Below are 23,923 nucleotides of genomic sequence, written 5' to 3'. Positions count from 1 at the left end.
AATGCCACGACCTGGACCGGTGCCTGGGTCTGCTGCCAGCCCCCACAGCCCCCTAGCCACAGTCCCCACTGTCCCTCTCCACATCCCAGCAGCCCGTGAGCCGAGGGGCAGGAGCAGCACTGCGGCGGGAGGTCAGATGTACCCCGAATAGCGGTTCTGTTGGCTTCGCTTTGGGCCCAGCCCCACCTGCCTGGCCCTGGAGACTCACTCCGATCACACCGTGTGTAACCTTCCCCAGCAACAAGTGAGTCAGGACCTGAATGCTGGCTAACTCGGGGGAGCCTGCTCATGGGCCCCTCAAACCTCCCTGCCTATGGCCTAGGTGACCCCAAGAATGCTTCACTTCAGACTGGGGCGACTCCCGCCTTGGGCTCCCAGCACATGTTCCAAGACACAGCTGAAGGCAGCACTCAGAGCACTGCCTGCGGCCCATCTGCACCTCTGTCTGCACGGGGCAGGCGGCAGGGAGGAGGCTCTCCGAGCTCCAGGCTACGACTGGCACAGCTGAAGGCAGCCGGGGGCTCGCGTGCCCACTCTGAGTGGAGCCAGCTCGGCTCTGCTTGCCATGTGGCCTCAGCTGGCCCACTCCCCATTCCCTCTGGGAAGTGCCTCCCTTCACCGTGGGGTGGTGGAGAGCACAGGTTTTGGCCAACTGTGGAGCCTCGAGCAAGCTGCTTAAACCCCGGAAGCCACCGAGTATGCAACAGAATCCCCTGGCCGGGCACCAACACGGAGGGGGGTCTCCACCCAGGAGCACAAGGAAGACCGTTTCCTGAGTGCCGACCACATGCCAGGCCCCACTCTCCATACTCTGTCTAGACTGGGCAACACCATGCAATATGTACTATTATTATCTGCTTCGTGCAGAAGAGGGAACAAACTGGACCAAAAGGTCTTGTTCAATGTCACACAATTAAATAAGTGTGGGAATCAGGTTTGAACCCCAGCAACATGGTGAGGGAGCCTCACCCTTCCTCTTTCTGGCTCCATCAGAGTCCACTGGGGTGAGGACACCATGAGCTACCCAACTGCCACCCCCTGGCAGGGACCAGAGGCAGAGAGGGGCTGGGCCCGGGCTCTTTGATCAGCCCTGCCAGACGAAGCATCTGCTGCCCCAAAGGTCAGATGGGCCCCACTTATGAGGTCCCGCCAATGGACGTGGGAGCCACTAATGAGGGCATCATGACAGACAGAGGCCAGCGTGCCAGCTTCTTGGGAGATGGCTCTCACGTCAGGGGCACAGTGCAGGGCCTTGGGGAGGGGCGTGGGCCCCTGTTAGGACCAGGTGTTCTGGGTTCCTGCCTCCCCTCGCTCTCATTCCTTGGAAAGTTCTGTCCTTTCTCCTTCTCTGGCTACCTAGAGGCCAACGACCTTGATTCTAGCTGTATAATGATTCCCTTCTTCCTCCAAAGTCGGAGAGGATCGAAGAAGCAGACTTTTGCATTCCCATCCTCTCACCTTTGTTTGCCCATTTGACAGATGACGTTACTGAGACCCAAACATCACAGAATCACAGGCTCTCACAGAACGCCACTCATAGAAAGGACTTTAGAATCTTCTTGTCCATGGGCACCCAACAGGGAGTAGCAGAATTGTTCCCCCAGGGCAGGTAGGAAAGAGTGGGGTTGTTTTGGTGGCCACAATGCCTGGAGGTAGCTAAATGTTAAATGCCCTGCACTGCATTAGAATAGTTCTGCACAATGAGGAACTGCACCACCCAAAATGCCAACAGTGCCCCCCGCCCATCACCATCAATTTCTATAAAAGAGGAAACTGAAGTTCAATGAGGAAAAGTGATTGAGTCAAGGTCACTGTGGCAGAAGCTGCCAGTTGCCTACCAACCTCCCTTTTCCTTGTCTTCCTTAGTAAAAGAACCCTACAGGGGCACGTGGGTGGCTCAGGCAGGTGAGTGCCCGACTTCAGCTCAGGTCATGATCTTGCAGTTCATGAGTTCGAGCCCGTGCTGTCAGCACAGAGCCTGGAGCCTGCTTCGGATTCTGTGTCTCCCTCTCTCTGCCCCTCCCCCAGGCTTGCTCGCTCGCTCGCTCGCTCTCTCTCTGTCTGTAAAAAGTAAACATTTTTAAAAAATTAAAAAGAAAAAGAAAGCTACAAATAGCCAAGTGCCAGCCAGGTCGGAGATTCCATCTCCCCCTTCCCCAGCAGCCCCTGTGAGGCATATGCAACCTCAGGCCCCCACGATTACACAGGTGTACTGAGCGGGACCACCGAGAAGCCTCCTTGAATAGGAGGGATGCCTGTTCCCCGCCCTCCATTCCTCCTCCTGCCTAAACCTCAGATGGAGCCTGAGCAGCACCTTGAGCCGTGAGGCAACGCATGATGGACGGAGGAGCAGCGAAACAGAAGGCATCCATGACCCTAAAAATGTGGAGCCAGCACCCCAGCCCCAGCCCACCTGCCTTCACATGTCTGTTATAGGCAACAGAAGTAAACTCTTTTCAAAACTACTGTTATTGAGGAGATTTTCCTAGTATTTACAACTACATTGATATAGTCATGTAACTTGTTCAAATTAATATTCCTCAAACATAGTTTGAGCACCTCAAATTTTTTTTAACATGTATTCATTTTTGAGAGACAGAGCATGAGTGGGGGAGGGACAGAGACAGAGGGAGACACAGAATCAGAAGCAGGCTCCAGGCTCTGAACTGTCAGCCCAGAGTCCAATGCGGGGCTCAAACCTACATACCGTGAGGTCATGACCTGAGCTGAAGTAGGACACGTAACCGACTGAGCCACTCAGGCGCCCCTGAGCATCTTCAATGTGTCAAGCAGTATGCTGGGAATTTTCTATCATTATCTTGGAGGGGAATCTTAGGAGATCTGAGTTTTATCCTGTAATATGTACAAACCATTTAGAAACCAAAAGCCTAAAAGAGGAAAGAACTTCCTTACCCACAGCAAGGAATAAGCAAAGCCAGGACTGAAACCAAGTCTCCTGACTCCTTTACTCTTGCTACTTCTGCTGTAGCATGAGAAGAATTGGGGCCAGGAGGGTGACCACGTAAGGATGCCCCTAATCCTGACTAGCACAGAGGTGTTCTTGGCCCGTATGGGCTCTTTGTGATGAAAATAAGCCCCGGAGGTGGCAAAGCCTCCTCTAGGGAGTAAGGCGAGGGATGCTGCTTCTCAAGTAGTGAGGCCGCGGTCACTCATTCCCCCGGTGAGCTCCGGAGCACAGCGGACAGAGTAAGTCAGGCCAGCTCCTCACGGAGGACAATGGAAAGAAGGTGGGCCACAAACTGGACAAACATCTCAAAAACACCGAAGATTGCACACTACCGAGGAACTGCGGGGCTAAGATCTGGGAAACGACAAGAATTCCGAGACGTGCCTAACCTACAAGGCTGCTTTTGTCCACAGGACACTTGCTCCCCTGGAAGAAACAGGCGCTGGGCTTTGAGGAACCTCAGTCCTGAAAGGAAAGAAATGAAACCAAGAGCTTGTCATAAGTGGTAACTCTGAAAACCCCTGCCCTGCACAGAATGGAGACTACACACCCTAGATGGGGTGCAGAACAGGTGAAGAATGAACTTGACATACACCAGCTCGCACACAGATTTACACCCTGATTTCTTACTCGGCAACATAAGCAATGAAGTTGAAGTGTAGTGGCCCCAGAATGGTGACACCCCCAAACTCTTCGCTGAAGCAAATAAAAGTACTCTCTGGATTTCGAATCCAAGACTCCAGCATATTATTTCAACCTCTATGAGAAGAACCAAAGAAACAAGAGACAATAGAAACAGACCCAAAAGTACACAAAGTATGGGTGTCATCAGACACAAACTAAAAACAATTTGCTTACTGTGTTCAAAGGAAGAAAAAAAGACTTGAGAAACCTGGCAGAGAACTAAAAACTATAGAAAGTAACAGCAGACTTGAAAAGAACCCAATAGAAATTCCAGCTCTGAAAAGAATTAAAGTGGGATCTCAAGGGATGGGGCTGAGAGCAGATTAGACACAGCTAAACAGAGAAATGGTGAATTGGAAGGTGGAAAGAAACGATCCAAAATGTAGCCCACAGAGAATAAAGATGGAAAATACAGTAGTGAGAGTGGGAGACATAGAGAAGAGAGCAAGAAAAAGTATCACACTTTTTCATAGAAGTCCCAGAAGGAGAGAATAAAAGGCATATGACAAGGTATTACTCACATGAATTTATTCTGTGTAAGTTTGTTATGGTGATGACATGTTTTTGCCCTTAAGTAAGTAGAGCACTGGTCACAAGCCCTGGGACAAAACCCTAAAGTCTGGCAAAGCCCTCTGGTAATTTTCAACCAGCCAAATCCTGAGCAGAGAGAATCCTCACTGACATCTGGCTGAAACCCCGAGATGGCAGAGTTTTGCAAAACAAAGGAAGGGGACTCTGTTGTCCTGAGAGGTGGGGAAGTGGACCTACAGAAACCTGGGTGCAGACACCAGACAGGGAGCGTGTCGGGAGAAACCAGGGGGGTGGAGGGACCCTGAGGAAGTCTGGGAAAAGAGAGTGAAGTCCTGAGAGGGGTCTCCAGGAACACCTCTGAAGGGTTAAGTGGCACTTAAGTCCCTAAGCATCTGGTTTCCAGTGGTCTAGTCATGCTGATCCTCCGGTGGGGGCCGGTCACCAGGGCGGGCCTCTCAAGCCCAGCCTAAAGCAGCTCCAGGCCCCCTTCGCCTCATGCACAGCCCTCAGGAGTCCGCAGGGACATGCACACGCCGCAGACGGGTGGGCCATCCCAAAGCAGACCTTCGTTTCCTCTCTCTTCACTCCACCTTCTCAAGCTGAAAGCCACAGACTTACCTTTAAATTCCTTAGATTTGGCCTCCTGGGCCACCTCCCCCCAGACCCCAGGAGACAGATATCGCATTCCCCTAGCAGTCTTCTTGAAACCCATTTACCAGGTTTGATGTAAGGGAATCCCTCCCTCTAGGGTTGGGCCCTCAACTGTCCCAGGGATTGGGACTTATAACACAGCTTTCTACGAAGAAATTCTCTCAAGGGACACCTGGCTGGCTCAGTCTGTTGAATGTCTGACTTTGGCTCAGGTCATGATCTCACAGTTTGTGAGTTCGAGCCCCGCATCGGGCTCTGTGCTGACAGCTCTGAGCCTGGAGCCTGCTTTGGATTCTGTGTCTCCCTCTCTCTCTGCCCCTCCCCTGCTATCTGTCTCTCTCTCTCTCTCTCTCTCTTTTCTCTCTCTCTCTCTCTTTTCTCTCTCTCTCACACACACACACACAAATAAATAAATAAACATGAAAAAAATTTTAAGAACAGTCTATTGAAAATAAAAAGTTTTGAAAAGACACCAGAAAAAAAATAGTTCCCTGCCTGCCTGTTAACAAGTCCTTGTGAGATGAGATGCAGGGGACATGCAATGGGAAGACAGAGAATACGTGACTTGTTGGCAGTGGTGGACCAAGAGCAACAGTGTGAGGGGTCTCCCAGGGCAGGCAACAGGGGCGCAATGGCAGAGAATTTTAAAACATTAGTAAAACAAATCAAAAGTCAGTCTCCACTTTATTATTACCAACCAGTCATTTTAAGCTATATTAGGGATAAAATAACTCTTCCCTAAAAGAAAATAATAACAAATCTCTTGTTGGTCTGAGTTCTAAACAGGTGCTACAGTTCCTGCTGGGCTTTAATACACGTGAACTTGCACTTCACACATTTTCACTACTTAGTCATCAATAAGCCTCATATTCCACGTGACAGCTAATTCAGATATCTCCCAGTTATTCAGCCAGCCTTTGATACAGGCGAACCTAGCTACACATGTGTGTTTTTTTTAATTAATAGACTTCATTTTCCAGAGCAATCTTAGGTGTATAGAAAATTTGAATGCACATAGTCTCCCCTGTTATTAACATCTCACATTAATGTGGTAGATTTGTGGAACTGATGAACCAATATTGATATACTATTATTAACTCAAATCCACAGTTTAGATTAGGGCTCACTCTGTGTATTATACCTTCTGTGGATTTTTAACAAATGTACAAATTGTATTCACCGCTTCAGTATCACATAGAATAGTTCCACTGCCCTAAAACTCCCCTGTGCCCCACCTGCTCAGCCCTCCCTGAACCCCTGGAAACCAGTGATCTTTACTGTTTCCAGAGTTTGGCCTTTTCCAGAATGTCACCGACTTGGAATCATACAGCACACAGCCCTTCCAGACTTGCTTCTTTCCCTGATCAACATGCACTTCAGGTTCCTCCATGTCTTTTCATGGCTCAAGAGATCATTTATTTTTCTAGCTGAATAACATTCCATTGTCTTGGGGTGCCTGGGTTCGCTTAGTTGCTTGAGCGTCTGACTCTTGATTTCAACTCAAGGCATGATCCCAGAGTTGTGGGATGAAGCACATCAGACTCCACACTGAGCAAAGAGCTTGCTTAAGATTCTCTCTCTCCCCCTCTGCCCCTTCCCCCTCAAATAAAAAAAATCCATTGTCTGGATGCACCATAGTTCATCCATTCACCTGCTGAAGGACACCTTGCTTGCTTCCCACCTGTGGGTTTCTAGGATGAGTCCTAACTGGTCAGAATCACTCAGAAGCAATATGTGTCCCTAAACACTATATTAGACATTCTCGCCTTTTAACAGTAAATTCAAAATAAAGAATGACTGGGGCGTCTAGATGGCTTAGTCAGTTACGTGTCCAACTTTGTCTCAGATCATGATCTCACCATTCATGAGTTCAAGCCGCACTTTGGTGCAGACATTACTTAAAGGAATAAATAAAAGTTTCTTTGGTGGGGGGCACCTGGGTGGCTCAGTCAGGTAAGCGTCCCTTCAGCTCAGGTCATGATCTCGTGGTCCATGAGTTCGAGCCCTGCATCGAGCTCTGTGCTAACAGCTCAGAGCCTGGAGGCTGCTTTAGATTCTGTGTCTCCCTCTCTTTCTGCCCCTCTGCTGCTCATGCTATTTCTCTCTCTCTCAAAAATAAATAGACATTAAAAAAATAAAAAACAATGACAGCCAACCAAGTATGAAAACAAAACAAAACCAAAAAAAAAAAAAAAGATAGAACTTAAGTTCCTTCAATTCTGTTTTTCTCTAGGACAACTTGGAGGTTTGTGTTTAAAATCCAAAACTGTGATGCAGAACAGGAACTGACAAGTGGAAAGCTTCTGTTTGGTAAGCACAGTATTTGTTTATATGTGAAATACATTACTGATTTTGAACAGTATCTTTAAAAATAAAATTTCTTCCTTTTGCTTGTTCTAAAATTGTAGAACAAATTAAGAAAATAATTATTACTGATTAATACATGTTTATTAGACAAAATAACTTCATTATGTTCATATTCTCAGATGGCTTCTAAGACTCCTTTTTTTAATTTTTTAATGCTTTTTATTTATTTTTTAGAGACAGAGAGAGACAGTGCGATCAGGGGAGGGCCAGAGAGAGAGGGAGACACAGAATCCGAAGCAGGCTACAGGCTCTGAACTAGCTGTCAGCACAGAGCCTGATGCGGGGCTCGAATCCATGAGCCACAAGATCATGACCTGAGCCAAAGCCAGACGCTTAACCTGCTGAGCCAGCCAGGCACCCCCTAAGATTCCTGCCACCTGGTATACACGGTCTGAGTAATCCCCTCACCCTGAGTGTGAGTGGTATCAGTGAATATAATAGAATATTACAATCAGTTGACTTTGAATTAATCAAAAGGGAAATTATCCTGGGTGGGCCTGACCTAATCAAGTGAGTCCTTTTAAGGAAGATAAGGAATCCTTTTAAAGAAAGGTCTCTCAGGGCACCTGGGAGGCTCAGTCAGTTGAGTCAGTTGAGCATCTGACTCTTGATTTCAGTTCAGGTCATGATTCCAGGGCTGTGGGATCGAGCCCCACATGAGGCTCCATGCTGAGCTTGGAGCCTGCTTGAGATTCTCTCTCTCTCTCTCTCTCTCTCTCTCTCTCTCTCTCTCTCTGCCCCTCTCCCTCACTCAAATGCATGCTCTCTCTCTCTCAAATATAAATAGAAAAGAAAAAAGGAAGGAGGGAAGGATGGAAGGAAGGAAGATTTCTCCTGCTGGCCTTGAAGATACGGCCTCCATAAATTCCATAAGTACAAGGAAACTGATTCTGCCAAATATCCCACGTGCTGGAAAGAGGATCCCAAGCCTCCGATGACCCCACTGCCAGCTGACACCTTGACTACTTTGTGAAACCCTGGGCATTAGCAGAGGACCAGCTAGCCCATGCTGGGCCCTCCTGACCAACAGAAACTGGGATAATAAATATGTGTTGCTTTAAGCTGCCAAGTCTTGGAAATTCTTTACAGCATCAATAGAAAACTAATACATGTGCCTAAGGCCTCCCAACTGGCCAAAGATTCACACTGGGCAGGAATCTTTATCACTGCTTGCAGATGCCAAAACAGAGACGTTTGGTGTCTTAGCCAAGAGAACACAGTCAGTGAGTGACCCAGCCAGGCTGGAAGCCAGGCCTGTCGACTCTAGGATCTTCTCCATGGATGGTCCAGCGGGTGGGATCTGCCCGGTTGTCATGGTGACTTGCGGTAATTTCTGGTGATGACAGCAGCCTGCCTCTAGGAAGGGCATTGTGGAGGAGGCGGTTCAATTCACAGACTCATACACCACGCCCCTCAGTCCCGGCTGGTGGCTGGGTGAGTGGAGACGCACCATCTCAGCCCTCTGCTATTTCCTTTGCAGCACATTTGCAATGACTCCATTTGTACATCTAGCCTGATCCCAGCCTTTCTACTGGAAGTTCGGTGCTGAGAGTCCACATCTGACATGGGCCCCCAGTGCTACCAGGGTTCTGGGCACGCAGTAGACACCCAATGACATTGCTGAAAAGACCACAGAGTGAAAAATGAAAACTTCTGCTTCTCCTCTGGAGCCCAAGCAATGCCCCAGGTTGAGATACGTTGGCGCACAGAGGTCCAGGAAACTCCATCCTTTTCTTCCTTTCCCACGGCCCCATCTCCTGGGCTCTAGGGCTCCGGAGATTGCTCCTTTGAGGGGGGTGGCGGGGAATGAAGCTGGCTCTGCTCCAAATCACCCTTCTCCACCCACCCTACTCAGGGGCTTCCAGGACAGAAGCAGCCCTGCCCTGCGACCTGAAACCTCCCGTTCCCAGACACGGCACCTGCTCCCTCTGCTGGCAGAAGTGGGCAAGCGCATGGAGATCCCTACACAGGGGAGAGATGAAGGGAAACGCGGGACACGAGCCCAGAAAGACCCCAGGTAGGGAGGGGTTGGGGGACATAAGGAGCCTGGCCTGAGTCAGACCAGTGAGGAGCCTCCTGCCCTGAGGTTCGTGAGCCTGGAGCACCCCCTTGCCTCAGCCCCACCCCCAGGGCTGGTGAAGCAGCAACATGCCTCGCTTGCACTTTGCCAACCAGGGGCTGGACAGGGGACTCCACATCAGGAAGGGGAACATTGCTGCCACCAGGCAAGCACATCACCCACATGGGCGGCGGCCCTCTAGCAGCCCAGCCCTGAGAGCTACCTGGTCCCATCCAGTACTGCACACACAGTCATCACATGCACCGCGAACTATACTTGCAGCAGTCTTGCCAGCTGAATGCTATTACTTCTACCACAGGGACGAGGAAACTGAAGCACAAGTAAGTGGCAGAGTCAGAATTCAAGCCCAGGTCAGGGTAGCTCTTACAGTCCACGTTCTGGGGCGCCTGGGTGACTCCGTCGGTTAGGCCTCCGACTTCGGCTCAGGTCATGATCTCACTGTCCGTAGGTTCGAGCCCCACGGTGGGCTGTGTGCTGACAGCTCAGAGCCTGGAGCCTGCTTCAGATTCTGTGTCTCCCTCTCTCTTTGCCCCTCCCACTCATGCTCTCTCTCTCTCTCTCTCTGTCTCAAAAATAAATAAAACATTAAAAAAAATTTTTAAGTCCACGTTCTTCTCATGTCCTGTACATGTGTGCCTCATATATTATTTCTAGTCCTCATCCAAGAAGGCCTCATTACCCTAGATGTCTCATGTGTGGCTTCAAAGCCAAGGCTGTCTGGGGGGGTATGGCTGAAGCTGGGAGGGTGCCTGGGCTGGGGAATGGCCTGGTCCCAGGACCAGACAGCACAGTGGGCATCTCCTGGCTAAGGGACCTTGGGCAAATCACTTAACTTCTCTGAACCGCTATATTCTCATCTGCAAAGGAAACACAATTCCTGACTTAGAAAGTAGTTGCGGGGATTAGAGATCATGTGTGTCAAGGTCCCAGCACAGAGCACCTCGGCCCAGGGCAGCTGTTCTCGCTTGTCCTTTCTGTCATGTTACTGTGTGTCTGATATTCCCCGCTGCCCTCGAAGGCCGGCCAGCCTTAGTGACTTGCTGCTGATGACCGGGAAAAAATGGAAGCGATGGGGTGCACCTCAGAGAGCAGGTAGTAAGAGGCACATTCCCTCCATGCTTGCTTCTACTTCATTCCCTTCCGAGAAGCCAGCTGCCATGTTGTCACGTGTCCAGTCCCAGCCAACATCTTGATTGTAACGTCATCAGAGATCCTGAGTCACAACTACCCATCTAACCCACTGGGGAGTTCCTAGCCCACAGAAGCTGTGAAGATCCTAAATGTTGTCATTGTAAGTGTGTTGTTTGTTCATTATAAAGACACAAGCAATACACTTTAGAATCAGCATCCTTGGATAGCAATTCCTTTGGGGCCAAGCTGCCCCAGACTCCTCCGTAGCTGTGGTCACAGGAAATCTGCACTGGAAAGGTTCCTGGCCGTGAAAGAAAGAAGGAGAACTAATATTTACTGGGCACTTGCCATCTGCCAGGCATGGAGCCAAGCACTTTCCACTTATCTTCCTAACAAAACCCCCAAGAGGTTTTGTACAGATGGGAAAACTGAGGTGCCAAAAGGTTGAGTAACCCACTCAGGATCGCACAGGGCAGGATTTGAATCAAACTCCAAGTGTTTAACCAGTATACCATGTGGCCCCCCCAAAGGCCCATCCCCTGCTCCTGCTTCCCCCACCCCCACCACTACTGCCAAACGCATGCTCTCTTGTGTGATCACATCCCACCCAGCCGCTGTCCCTTAGCCACCGCAGTGCTTCTGCCCTCTCCCCCCTGTCAGCGGAGCCTACCCCTCACTCCGTGCTTGGTCACCGAGCATGTTCATGGTGAAAGAGCCCCGCCAAGCCATCTAGTCCAGAGCCCTCTGCCATTCATCCAGACACAGAAACAGGCCCAGAGAGGTGCCATGGCTTACCTAAGGAAACAGAGGTGCCCAAGGAGGCATGGGGCTGGAACCCGGGTCTCCCAGCTCCTCTCCATCCAGCCTGCACATAGGGGCTGCCTTCCCCAGTATCACCTGCCCCACTGCCCACTGTGGGCCCCGGCCACCCACCTGATACCTGGAGTTGGAACCAGAAGCCAAACTTCCCAGCATCTTCCACTGCCCCAGCCCCTGAGGGAGCCAGGAGGAGGGGGCTTATCTCCACCTGTGAGGTGATGTTGTCTCAGCCCGCCCCCACCCTCCCTGCCAGGCTGCCTTGATTAATGGGCTGGTGCTATCTTATCTCCCAGCTGCAGCAGTTAGGGATTAATGGGTAGTGGCAGGGCCCCAGGAGGACACATTCTGCCCCCCAGATCAACCTGAGAGGTCCACAGGAGGGCGGGGAGCAGGAGGACAGGGCACCAAGGGGTCTGTGCTCTAGTTGCCATCTTGCTCTCCTACTTGAACTGGCTGAGTCACTGCAAAATCTGTAAAGCACTCAAGGCTGTGCCTAACACTTAATAGGGGCTCAATAAATAGTAGTCATTATTCCATTCTACTCCTGTCAACCCTTAGAGTTCTTGAACCTGTGTCTGCCCTGGGGCTGAGCTAATCCACTTCGCTAGCCAAGGTCTCGACCACTGGACAGCTCATGAGCAAACTTGGAAGTCATCCCCTGCTCCGGCCTCAGGTGCCCCATCTATAAAATGGGCCTAGGTTTGGGGTTTAGAAATGGGGCTGTGGGTCTGATATTCTGTTATTGAGTGACCTCAGAGTGGATTTAGGGATTTATGTATCCAACTATAAGGCTTTAGAAAACCCCTTTATACGTAGCCTCAATTTCTTCACTCCCCAAGTGTCCCCCTTGGACAATCAGTGATGTAGCCCCTCGGCTGGAAGGTTCTATCCTCCCCAAGGGATAGAGAGACTCCATCCAACCTTGAGCACATCTAAAGTCAGGCAGTTAACTCCACCAAAACCATGCAGGGGTCCAGAGGCTAAGAGGACTAGCACTTACCTCTTCCCTAGCTTTCTCAAGAAGTGCATGGTCACTGTGCAGCAAGGAGGAGGGATATGAAGATGAGGAGGGGTGGGGTGGAGGGGGGACTTTCAGATGGATAGACAGAGTAAGGGGAGAATGGATGAATGGAATGAAAAAGGGGGAAGAAAAGCAGCTGGATAAAAGGGGAGTGCAGACAAATATGAAGAAAGGAAGAAGGATGGAGGGAGGGATGAAGAGATGGATAGATAGATGGACAGAGGGGTGAATGGACAGATGGATGAGGGGAGGGATGAAGGGAGATGTATCTCAGAGTCTCACTGGACCCCATCCCCCATTGCTTCGACAGGGTACTGCAAACAAAGCCCAGCAGAGGACTTCATTTCCAGGACACACAGACGGACTCTCAGGGGCCCCAGGAAGTCAGTCTTCCCTCCCCCACTGCAAAGACATTCTTAGGACCACTCCTTCCCCCTGCCTGTCTGCCTCTTCCCACTGCCCCTTCCCAAAGGGCAAAGGGCAGCACAGCCATGGAGAGCTATCTACTATCAGCCCCATTTATCCCAGCCCTGTTTACTCTGGGTCTGCAATTAACAGAGTCTCTTTCCCAAATCAATTAATAGTGGGGGGCCCAAAGAGGGCACTGGGAGCCCCGACTGGTCAGGCTACTCATGCATGAACAATGGGGAATTGATGGGGTCTACTCCCCAACTCTGTTCTGAGGTGTCCCATCAGCCCCTCCTTCCTGACTCTCAAAGAGGCAGTTCTTAGCTCAGAAAGGCTGACATGGGATGGTGCTAGAAAGCCCTGCTTCGAGCTGTGTGGGTGCAGCTGGAGTCCTGGATCTGCCTTCATCTGGGCCGCCCCCAGGATCAGAGTAAAAAGGCTGGACACTCTCGTGGTGAAGATTATCAGCCTAGAAAGGAACCAGTCCTGGGTTCATAGACCCAACTTTCCCCACTTGGCAGTTGTGTGACCTTGGGCAAGTGACTTAATCACTCTGAGCCTCTGTCTTCCCCTCTGTGAAATGGGCATGATGGAAAGACAGAGCTCCATCAAGGGGGCTGCAAGAATGGAATGAGTTAACAGAGCATGTTGGTCACTGGCCACAGCTTTGAGTTCCTCTGGGGAGTCTGGGGCATCTGTCCCAGCCTGTGCACCCTCCAGCTCCTTCTACGCTCCCCAGGGCTCCCCTCAGGTACAAGCAGACTCTTGGAGGTTCTGTCTCCCCACTTGCCCAGAAGGATTCGAGAGGTTTCCTGGTTGTCCAGGGCAGTAGCCGCCAGCCACACGTAGCTATTTCAATTTAGATTAACTAAAATTAATATTCTCCAGCCATTAGAAAGGCCCACGGCGCTGACACGTGATACAAGCCAGCGCAAAAGGGCACACACTGTATGACTGCATTTATCTGAAACGGCCAGAGAAGGCAGATCCACGGAGACAGAGAAGACAGAGTAGCTTGGTGGTTTCCAGGGGCTGCGGCAGGGGGAACGGAGAGAAACTGCTTCATGTGAACAGCGTCTCCTTTCCGAGAGAAGAAGATGCTTTAGAACCAGCAGCGCGGCTGCAGAACGCTGCGAATGTGCAGTATGTGCCGCTGAATTGTTCACATTAGCAAAATGGCTGACTTCATGTTATGTGAAGTTTGTCGCACCAAAAATGTTAAATTAAATTAAACACTCAGTGCCTCGGTAGCACTATCCACATTCCAAGTGCCCAGTGGCCACATGTGGCTGGTGGCTACCAAGCTGGAGAGCCCAGATCCAGAACATTTCCGTCACTGCTGTTTTTTTCAACAAACTTGACCTTCAGGGAATCAAATCAAGGTGATAAGACCTCTTCACTCTTCTCTGATCCTCTTACAAGGGTGGCATTGTTATTTTTCTTTAAGAGATGGGGAAACCCAGAGAAGGGATGTGTGACCCCACAGTTGCACAGGAAGTGACAGGCCAGGCACTTGCTCTGGGGTCTTCGGGCTTCCGGTCTGGAATGTTTTCTGCCCCCCTCAGAGCTGGGCCCAGGAAGCAACAACTCCAGTCTGGCCATCCCACCGCCCTGCTCACACGGTGGCCTCAGTTTCCTCTCTATCTGCTTTCTCCTGAAGGGGCCCTGGCACCAGTTTCAAACGGGAAAGGGTGTGAAAGTGTGCAGTCTGGAAGATGAAGGGTGTCTGGTTCCTGTTTGTAAAAACTGTGGAGAAGAGGACTGACTTATTGCCAAGTGATTTGGAATTTTAACAAAAATTCCAGGAAGCCAAAGGCTGGGTAATGTGAGTGGAGGGAAAGAATGCACCTTTCCCTGACCCCAAGTTGCCTGGCCACAGAACTCGGTCAAGAGGGCACAGACCTCTGTCTCTAGTGGACACTGAGCTGTCTTCAGAATCCCCTTGGTGGGCTGGGGAGGGGCACATCTCAGGCTAAAGAGGCCTGAAAGTTTTCCTGACCGTGGCACAGTATGGACTCCTGGGGCAGCGGAAAACCAGGAATGTAGGGAGAGTCAGAGCTCTGTTCAATTCCAGCTCCGTCACTTTACTGCCTCTGTGACCTTCACGAAGTTGCCTAAGCTCTCTGGGCCTCAGTTTACTCATCAGTGAAATGGGGGACTGATTGCGTGTGTCTCCCTCAGCTGCTGTGAGGATGAAGCAAGATAAGAGACGTGACTCCCAGACACCAGTAAAGACCAACTATCCCCACCAGGACCCCAGCTGCCCTCTACTACTGTTCTCATGAGGATCTCCCCTTAAGCACAAACCTCCGGAAAGTCTTGAGACCAAGTCATTGCTGATAATAATACTAACAATAACACCATGCCAGACTCACTGAAGGGTGATTATGAAATCCCAGATGGAGGGACAGGCTGGCTGCCCATTCTGTACTGGAATGTGTGTGGTGGAGTCCCATGCATCTGGAAGATTCCCAGTTGTGGGACCTCAGGCAAGTTCCTCAGTCACCTTTGATTTCTCATCTGTAAACAGCAGTGATAGGAACATCTGCCTCTTGGCATCACTGAGAGGTTTAAATGAGATGATAAAGCACTGAGCACAGTGCTGGATGTGGAACTGTCTGCCGATGCCGTTATTAATCAGAGCGGCAGAGCCCGGAGCTGGATGCTGGAGAAGGTAAGGTGGACAGGAACCCAACCAAGCCCATCCCCAGGCAGAGGAGGCAGGTGGTATGAAGCTTCCAGAAGGGAGACTTCTTACATTTCAGCCTCAAGAGGGCCCATGAGCCTTGGAGTGCAGCTGCAACAAGCAGGGGGAGGGGTAGAAGAGGGGAGGGGTAGAAGAGGGGAGCAGGCATGTTCCCCCCCGAGAGTTCTCTCTGAGGCCAGTGTTTCTCATCCTGGTCCCCAGGCCACTGCCTCAGAACCACCTGGGGTGGCCCAGTCGTTAAGCATCCAACTCTTGACTTCGGCTCAGGTCATGATCTCATGGTTGGTGGGTTTGAGCCCCACATCGGGCTCTGTGCTGACAGCACAAAGCCTGCTTGGAATTCTGTCTCCCTCTCTCTCTGCCCCTCCCTGCTTGCCCTCTATCTCTATCTCTCAAAACAAATAAAAATAAACTTTAAAAAGAAAGAACCACCTGGGGTGATATGTGTTGAACTGAAATCTGTAGGTGACTCAGCAGCAATCTGAACATGGATTTTAACCAGCTTCCAAGGTGATTGCTTCACACTGCAAATTTGGGAACCTCTCTCCTCTCCCGGCTGTGGGGTATGCCCTGCGATGGCTCAACTCAGCCGGTCTAGTCCAGAAAGACCAAGGAGGCCAAGGACAATTCACAACCTTGGGAAGTTAACCCCAAACCTCATCTGCCCGCCCGTCGTACCTCTATCAATTAAGCAAAACCAAACAATCCATGGTGCCTATGCAGAGGGGAGGTGTAACGACGGGCAGAGTGCAGACACAGCCCAGTCTTAGCAGATGTCCAACGGCTGAGAATAGATGCCCACCAGCCAGTCAGAACACCCAGACCAGCCAGATCAGGCCCAGCGGGCGGCACGAGGTGCTGGAGAGAGTTCACAATGGACAGGGGGCACTGTGGGGTCTCGGAATGCTCCGTGGGGAGGCTGCTGGTCCCGCCCCAGCCCTAACCACACTTCCCCTCATCTGGTTTATCCTCTGAATTCCCATGAGCCACATCGTTTGAAAACAGAGTTGCCTCACTTTGAAAACACCAATGATGAAAAGCATTGATTTATGAGCGGTTCTCAACAGAGTCTCTATCAGCCTGCGGGGCAGGACAACTCTTGGTCATGAAGGGCTGCGCTGGCCACCACAGGAATTAGGCGTCCCTGGTCCCTGCCCCATTTAAATGATAACATCAGCCCTGGCCTCCATGATGACCAAGCCCAGGCAGGATGCGGCAGGCTCTCCATGCAGCTGAGAAGTACTTTGAGCCTAATGCTCCTTAGCTTTATGTGAAACCATGGAGACCTGAGAAGTCAAGCAACCAGCCCAAGGCCACAGCTCAGCAGGCACGTGGAGGACAGGACAGCCACAAAACGTGGGCTGAACCTCAGACCAACCCAGTCAGGGCCTCAGTTTCCCAGAAGTGGGCAGGAGGGAAGTAGGGGCCCTTTTTCAGAGAGCCTTGGATGAGCACCCACAACCTGAACCACCAGCTGGAAGAAGAGGACCAGGTAGCCTGACCTCTGAGCACTGAGCACAGAGGAGCCCTTCTGAATCGGGCAGAGAGGCTGGGACCACCACAGTGGCCCTCAGGGCAAGTGCCCAGCAGTTCTCAGGCCCAGGCCCCAGCTCCCTCCCAACAGAGGACAATTGCTCCATTGGCTAGAGTAGGCGATTAGAGATTCACTGGCCCCTGCTGGGCTCCTCCCCACCAACACCCTCTCCTTAATGAGCCCATTGTTTGCCCAGGGTTCCCCCAACAGCTGGCCCCCACCCCTACCACTCCTGCCCTGGGTTTCCCCTCTGCAGTCCTGCCCTCCAGCACCTCCTGGGGGCTTCCTGACCTCCTCCCCCTACACCCTGAGCACAAAGGCCTCTGGGGCCCCTCTGACCCCAGCTAGGCCACTCACTTCCCTCACCCAGTCTCTGTTTTTTAAATTAATCAAAGATGCATGAACTGCCAATCTACCCCTATTCAGCAAGAGAGGAGTTCCGTCCTGAGAGCGTGTAATTCCAGCCCAAAGCAAAGCAATCTGTTGTTTTATTTACGGGCAAATGAACCATTCTGTGTTGATTTGGGGAAACATGGAGAACAGTTTAGGAACCTTTAGTAGTGCCTTCACAGACCCTGATGGTCAGGAACCACGGGAATAGCAAACAGATTTCAACTGAAACATTTTCTAAACCTGGGGTGCTGAGGGCCCGATAGCCACGGCTGGAGCCGAGAGATGGGGGCCGTGCACAGGCTGCCCTGTGATCGCATGAACTCTGACCACTTGCACCCTGGCACAGTTTGAAGCTTCTGCGGGTATTTCTCATTTAACCTTACCACGCACCTGCAGTAGAAAGTCCTTGTTTGCAGATAGGGAAACTAAAACACAAGGAGTTGTGTCCCACTTGATTCCCACAGTCCATAAATGGTAGAGGCAAAAGCCTAGTAACAGGTGCCTTGGACTCTGTGTCCAGTTCTCATTCTCTTTTCCACAAAGAGGAGGCTTTGGGCCATCTCTCTGAATCCCAACCAGGATGTCAACTGGAGTTGTGACTATAAACTGTTCATGTATTTGTTCATTGCCTGGCTGCCCCTCTAGATCTTGAGCTCCCCAAGGGCAGTGGCCTGGCCAAGCAAGGTCAAACCTACTGGTAACTTTAGTTACTTGACTCCCATGGGAGTCTCTATTTTGCCCCTAGGGTCCTCAGTTTTCTCACATTAAATGGGTATAATAAAACCTACTTCACAGTGCATAACTAAATGAGATAAAGTACGGGAAAGCACAGAGCATAAGCATAATACCAGGCATGCCCTAAACAGGTGTTAAAGAGAGAACCAGGAAAGAGGGAGGGAGGGAAGTTGACATGAGTGTAAGTGGCTTGTCCATCACTCCCCTATCCCTCAGCAAGCATGAAATACTTCTCAATGTACTCTGCTGGGTCCACTGTCACCCTATAGCCTTCCTGATCTTCCCTGGGCCACCCAAGAATTCCAACAGAAAGCAAAATGGCTTACCGGAAGCTGGCTCCAGGCTGAGCCTGGCTGGCTCCAAGGACTCCCTTCTTCTGCCGCGTCCTTCCACCAAGAGTCTTGGGAAGAAGTCTATGCTAAAAAGCAATCAGAGCAACTAAGGGTCCTGAGCTTTAGGGAGAGACCAGCAGATTAGCAGTGTGAAGTGACCAGTTCCCTCCTGCATCGTGGAAAACAATGAGACCAGAGGGCAGCCCCGAGCAGTGAGGAAAGACCAGTTGGGAGGAGGGAGAGCACAAGTGGATTTAAGAGAAACTGAGGAGCAAGGAGCCACATAATCTGGTAACAACCTCTGAAGACCATTGTCATGTCAATGTGCAATAGTATTAACTAGCAGCTACATAGACAGCTCTTCTGGTCTGCACCGTTGCAAGCAATTGTTAAATGAGTTCTAATCCTCTAAATACTCCAAAAAAGGAATTGTTGTTATTATCCTTCTTTTATAGATAAGGCCAAGGCCCAGAAATAACCTGCCCAAGGTCAAGCAGCATTGCTGAAATTAGAACCCAGTCTCATTTCAGAGTTCATGGTCTTAACCAAAACATTTGGCTGCCTCTCTAGCCAGACCCTGGGGATCCCAGGTGTGCTGGGGACCCAGGGAGAAAAGAAGAACATTACGCAGCCTTCTCTCCATCCCCAGCCCTGTCCTGAGAATATTTGCAAAGCCCACCTGCATGCTTCCTTTTGCATTTCAGGCATTCTTAGAGCTAGACATGCCCCAGGTGCAAGACAAGCTTGGCCTCTGCTTTTGTTCCCCCGAGATCCAGGACAACCAGTGTGCCTGCCAGTGTCCAAGGTCATAGAAGAAAGGACTGCAACTTGCCTCCCTGGCCACTTGATTCAATGCCAGGGAGCCCTCCAGCCCCTCTACAAGCGGCTCCCCACCACCCTGCTGGCAGGCACCCAGAGATCCTGTTCAGGCTTTTCTGAACTGCTTCCCAGAGCATAGGCAGAGCTGGGGATCTCCGGGACAGATATTGACTTTGCAGTCAACAAATGATGGAAAGTAAAACAGTGTTATAGGTGTGGTGGGAAGAGCATGGGGCTGGGAGCCAGGAAGGCCAAGTTCTAGTTTCCTCTTCTAGGCAATGGGAGGAGAGGAGAGGCTGGGGGACAACAGCAATGGGTCCCTGCTAGCTCTGTCTCATTGCTTTGGGCATCCCAGCCCTCTTGGGAGGCAGGCAAGCCTGCGCCAGCAGGACCTCCTCACAGACTGGGACAGAAGAGGTCCCACCTTGGGCCAAAGACAAAGTCAGCCTCACCTCCGTCATCATCTCAACTCCCTTCCTCTTCATTATCTCATTTGATCATCAAGATAGCCCCACGGAGAATGTAAGGCAGAGGTGATCCTCCCATTTCCCAGATGAGGAGACTGAGACTCAGGGCGTGAGGGGGAGATGACTTACTATTGAGTTGAAAATACACAACTGAATCTTCCGAATCCAAGCTTGGTGCACTCCGCACTGCCATGGGGGCCTTGTCAGAGACATGAGAGGGGCAGATCTCTCGCTCATGGCTCCATTAGAGTGCTGATCACAGAGCTACCGTATGCCAGGCACTCTGCTGGGTGCCCCTCTCCTCCCTCACCTCAGTAAGTCTTCCCTAACACCCAGTAAATAAATCTTCTTCCCCTCACTCTACACATGAAGAAATTAAGGTTCAAAGATCAAGAGATATATGTCCAAGGACACACAGCTATCAGTTACTCAGAACTCACCACCAGTCAGACTCAAAGCTCAGACTCTTCCTGCCACACTACATTGCCTTTGTGTGTCCAAGTTCTCCACATGGACAGGCACTGAGACTATTTCATGTATATGCCCCGCCCACAGTAGGCTCGAGTTAAATGTTGGTTCATGAAATTACTATTCCAAGACCAAAGCATTAAAAGGAATGAAAAAGGCTATTTCATACAGATGGAAATTGTAATCCAACCAGAACATATAATAGCATGAAACTTTATGCTCCTAACAACATAGCTTTAAAGTATATAAAGCAAAATTTATTCCAAAAAAAAGGAAAAAAAATAGAAAACCCACAAAGTAGATTTTATACACCTCTATCAGAAATTAATAGAATGGGGTGCCTGGCTGAGTTCCAGCCGCACCCTGGGTATAGGAATTATGAAAGAGAGAGAGAAAGAGAGAGAGGAAGGAAGGAAGGAAGGAAGGAAGGAAGGAAGGAAGGAAGGAAGGAAGGAAGGGAGGGAGGGAGGGAGGGAGGGAGGGAGGGAGGGAGGAAAGAAGCAAGGAAGGATGAGAATATGTAAACCAGCAGTTCTTAAACTTTTTGGTCTTAGAAACCCTTTATAGTCTTAAAAGTGATTGAGATTTTTCGATTAAATTAAAGACCTTTTGTTTTTATGCTATTATACCTACCAATATTTACATGTTTAAAATTAAAACTGAGGGAAATTTTATTAGCTCATTTAAAATAACAAAAATAAACCCACTGTATGTTAACATAAATAACAAATTCTGTGAAAAATAATTATATTCCACAAAACAAAACCAAAAAAAAAAACGGTGAAAGGAGTGGCACTGTCTTAATTTTTGCAAATCTCTTTCATGTCTGGTTTAATAGATTTAGATTCTCATACCTCCTTCTGCATTCAATCTGTTGTTATGTGTTGTTTTGCTTGAAGCATATGAAGAAAACTTGGGCTCACACAGAAATGTAGCTGCAAAATAGAGTATTTCAACAGCCTTTTCAGATATTGTAGATATTCTTCCTTGATTCTACTGAAACACTGTCATGTGACAGTTCCCTAAATGTTGGCTGTAGAATCTAATCCATATCAATAAACTTTCCTTACCCTGTTACCTTAAGACCCATTAGTCTATCTTGTTTAAAGTGAATCTTTGAATTGCATTCAATTCTGACAGCCATAGATTCCCTGAAAGGGACTTGGGGACCTTCAGGAGAACCCTGACCACACTTGGAGACTCACTGAAGTAGGCAATAAAAACGGAGAAATATGTAGGGTTTGATAACATAATTGAGTTTGATCTAACAGGTATCTAGATAGACCTTTGCTCACAACAAATCACAAATACACATTTTTTTTTGAACGAATGGTCCCTTCAGTCACCTCGGGGAAATGTGCACCTGGACAGACTGCAGAAGCTCCAAGATGCACAGATGCCCAGCACCCCAGGTGTGCCCCACAGCTGCCTGAACCCTGGAATGAAGCCTCTTCCCTGCCCGGGCCACAGAGCCAGGGTGACCCACTGACCTGGCTGCTGAGGGGCATCTTCCTGAATGACTGTCCCATGACACAGTCCCCCCACCCCACCGGGCTGCATTCCTGCAAAGGCCTTCCCTCCGTAATCTCATACATCAGGGCGCCTTGGGAGGCCACAAGGCAGAGTTGTCAGGTAAGGACGGCCCATCCTCCCCTTCCAGGAGGCTCCCCGCGGCCCCTCTGCCTTTAGGAGCCCATGAGCTGGCGGGGTACAGAAGCACCTGTCTCTAGGCCTTGCACAGTTCCTACACAACCCGCTGTCCAGGCCAGGCACTGGGACAAGAACAGCATAGGCGACCAGCTGCCCAGGGACTGCACCTTATCAGCTGGGATTGCCAACACTCCCTGCCCGTGCCTAGGACCACACATCCCTGGAGTGCAGAAGCCCCGCCCAGCCTGAATCGGGGATGAGAGTGAACTGGAGCACACGAACAGCACTGCTGCCCAGAGCCCCATACCAGAGCCAAGACCAAAGGAGCTTTCAGACCACACATCACATTCTTGCCCTAAAGTCATACATTTCTTAGAGATCTAACATTCCTAGTGCTTATTAGATGCCGGCATTATGTAGGGTGCTTTCTTTCCATGTATCATTTTGTTTGCCCTTCGCCATAACTATTGCAAATGTTCCATTTACAAACAAGAAAATGAATGGTGAGAACGGCTACGAAGTTGCCCATGGTTACTCAACAAAAGTGCACTTGGACTTCAACCTGCTTCTTCTTGTCTGCAAAGTCCAGGTTCTTGTGCCATTACTACACTCCGCTGCCTGGGCCGGCAAGGAGTGGTCCTTTACCTTCTGGCAGGTCATCCACACAACCTCTTCACGTTTGGGGTTGGGAGAGGAAGAAAGGGGAGCACCGGTCCTCAGCCTGTTGCCCCTGAACCCAACTAGGTCATCCTGGACATCAAAAGCCATCATTTCCCACCCTGGGCTCTATCTGCTGAATGTCCTTCTATCCCCTCTGCCCTGCCTTTTGTCTTTTTCTCACAACTAGATCAGATGAAGCAGGGACATGTCTTCTGCATTTCTGGATCCCTATCTGTGGTGTGTACACCACACCTCAAGCCTTGCAAACAGTAGGTCCTTCGTGTGTGTCTGCTGAAGTGTGTGTGTTAGGAAGAGTGGCCCCTCACCTACCACTGAAAGGGCAGATCCATGGGAAGACAGGAGCCTTGGAAACATTAGGGAGGATGGGGGTAGGAGGTATAAAGACAAAAGTGGAAGGGGCAAGCACAGATTCAAGCCCCGGACTTCCCCAAGCCCTCCCACGAGACACATTCCTGGGGGACCTTCCTACCAAAGACTGGAAAGATCAGGTCCCAGGTCAGGCTCTCCAGAAGAAGCTCCCCCACCCTCAAGCCTCCCTCCAAGGCTCCTCCCACAGGAAAGCCATGGAAGCCCAGGCACAAACATGGGGTTCCTGAATGCCTCCTCTCTGATGCCGCCCTGGATATCCTTAATTCCTTCCTCCTCCCACAGCCTTTCCTGCCCTGGGTTGGAATTTACCTTCAGGCAGAGTACTTAAGCCCTGGCCTCTTTGGGGCCCAAACTTGGGTTCAAATTCCTGCTCCTTTACCTATTAGCTATATGACTGAGGGCCAGTTAGTTCACCTTAAGCGCCCTATCGTCAGTCAGTAAGCCTGCAGACTCCAAATCCAGACCTCCTGGTTGTGGCCTGGCTCTGACTCTGGAACCACACCACCGGGGTTCAAGTCCTGGCCCCTACCCTTGCTAGACTTTTCTTTGCCTGGATACCTTTGTCTGTAAAGTGGGGATAATAACAGTCCCCACTCGCCTTGTTACAGCATTGCTGTGAGAATTAAATGGGGTAACTTATGCGATGTGCTTAGGACAGACACAGTAAGGATCCAATATGCGTTAGCCCTCAATAGAAATAGTAGGCGATATGGCTGTGAAGTGCTGCGCCGTGTCGAGGGCACTTGGAGCTCCCTGAATGGCAGTTATGATTACCTGCGCCCCCACTAGGCTACGGTGTTCCTGGGGGTGGGAGGTCCTGGGTCGGATCCATCTCGGATTCCCCAGCAGGGAGCACAGTGCCGGCACCAGGCGGAGTTCAAACAAAAGCTCGAGGTCGGACGAGTGAAGAACTGCCCTCCGGGAGCAGGAGGGTGTGGGCAGCCAGGAGCCGCCTGCCAGGAGAAGGGAGAACCGAGGTGTCAGGGAAGAGAAAACAGAGCGGAGCGGGGAAAGGCCGAGACGGACAGATAAGCGAGTGAAGTGAGTGAGAAAAGGAACAGGAGAGGCTGTGGCGGAGGGCGATAAGAAGGAAGGACGGAGAACTCGG

At 50.5% G+C, this 23,923-nt stretch overlaps 1 protein-coding gene across 1 annotated transcript in view; it reads right to left on the bottom strand.

Moving 5' to 3' along the window:
* The window catches only part of LOC115276266 (translation initiation factor IF-2-like), a 64,214-nt gene extending 43,164 nt beyond the window's left edge, over positions 1–21,050 (bottom strand). Inside the window, exons 1-2 of the mRNA XM_029920217.1 lie at positions 20,970–21,050; positions 18,356–18,447 (exon numbers count right to left, since the gene is read on the bottom strand). Coding sequence (XP_029776077.1) covers positions 18,356–18,447; positions 20,970–20,981 — 104 coding nt within the window. The 5' untranslated portion in view covers positions 20,982–21,050. The remainder of the gene's footprint in view (positions 1–18,355; positions 18,448–20,969) is intronic.
* Positions 21,051–23,923: the final 2,873 nt, after the last annotated feature.

The sequence above is a fragment of the Suricata suricatta genome, chromosome 2, assembly GCF_006229205.1.
Source record: "Suricata suricatta isolate VVHF042 chromosome 2, meerkat_22Aug2017_6uvM2_HiC, whole genome shotgun sequence".
NCBI classification, from domain to species: domain Eukaryota; kingdom Metazoa; phylum Chordata; class Mammalia; order Carnivora; family Herpestidae; genus Suricata; species Suricata suricatta.
This window is presented reverse-complemented; position numbering and strand designations above follow the sequence as displayed.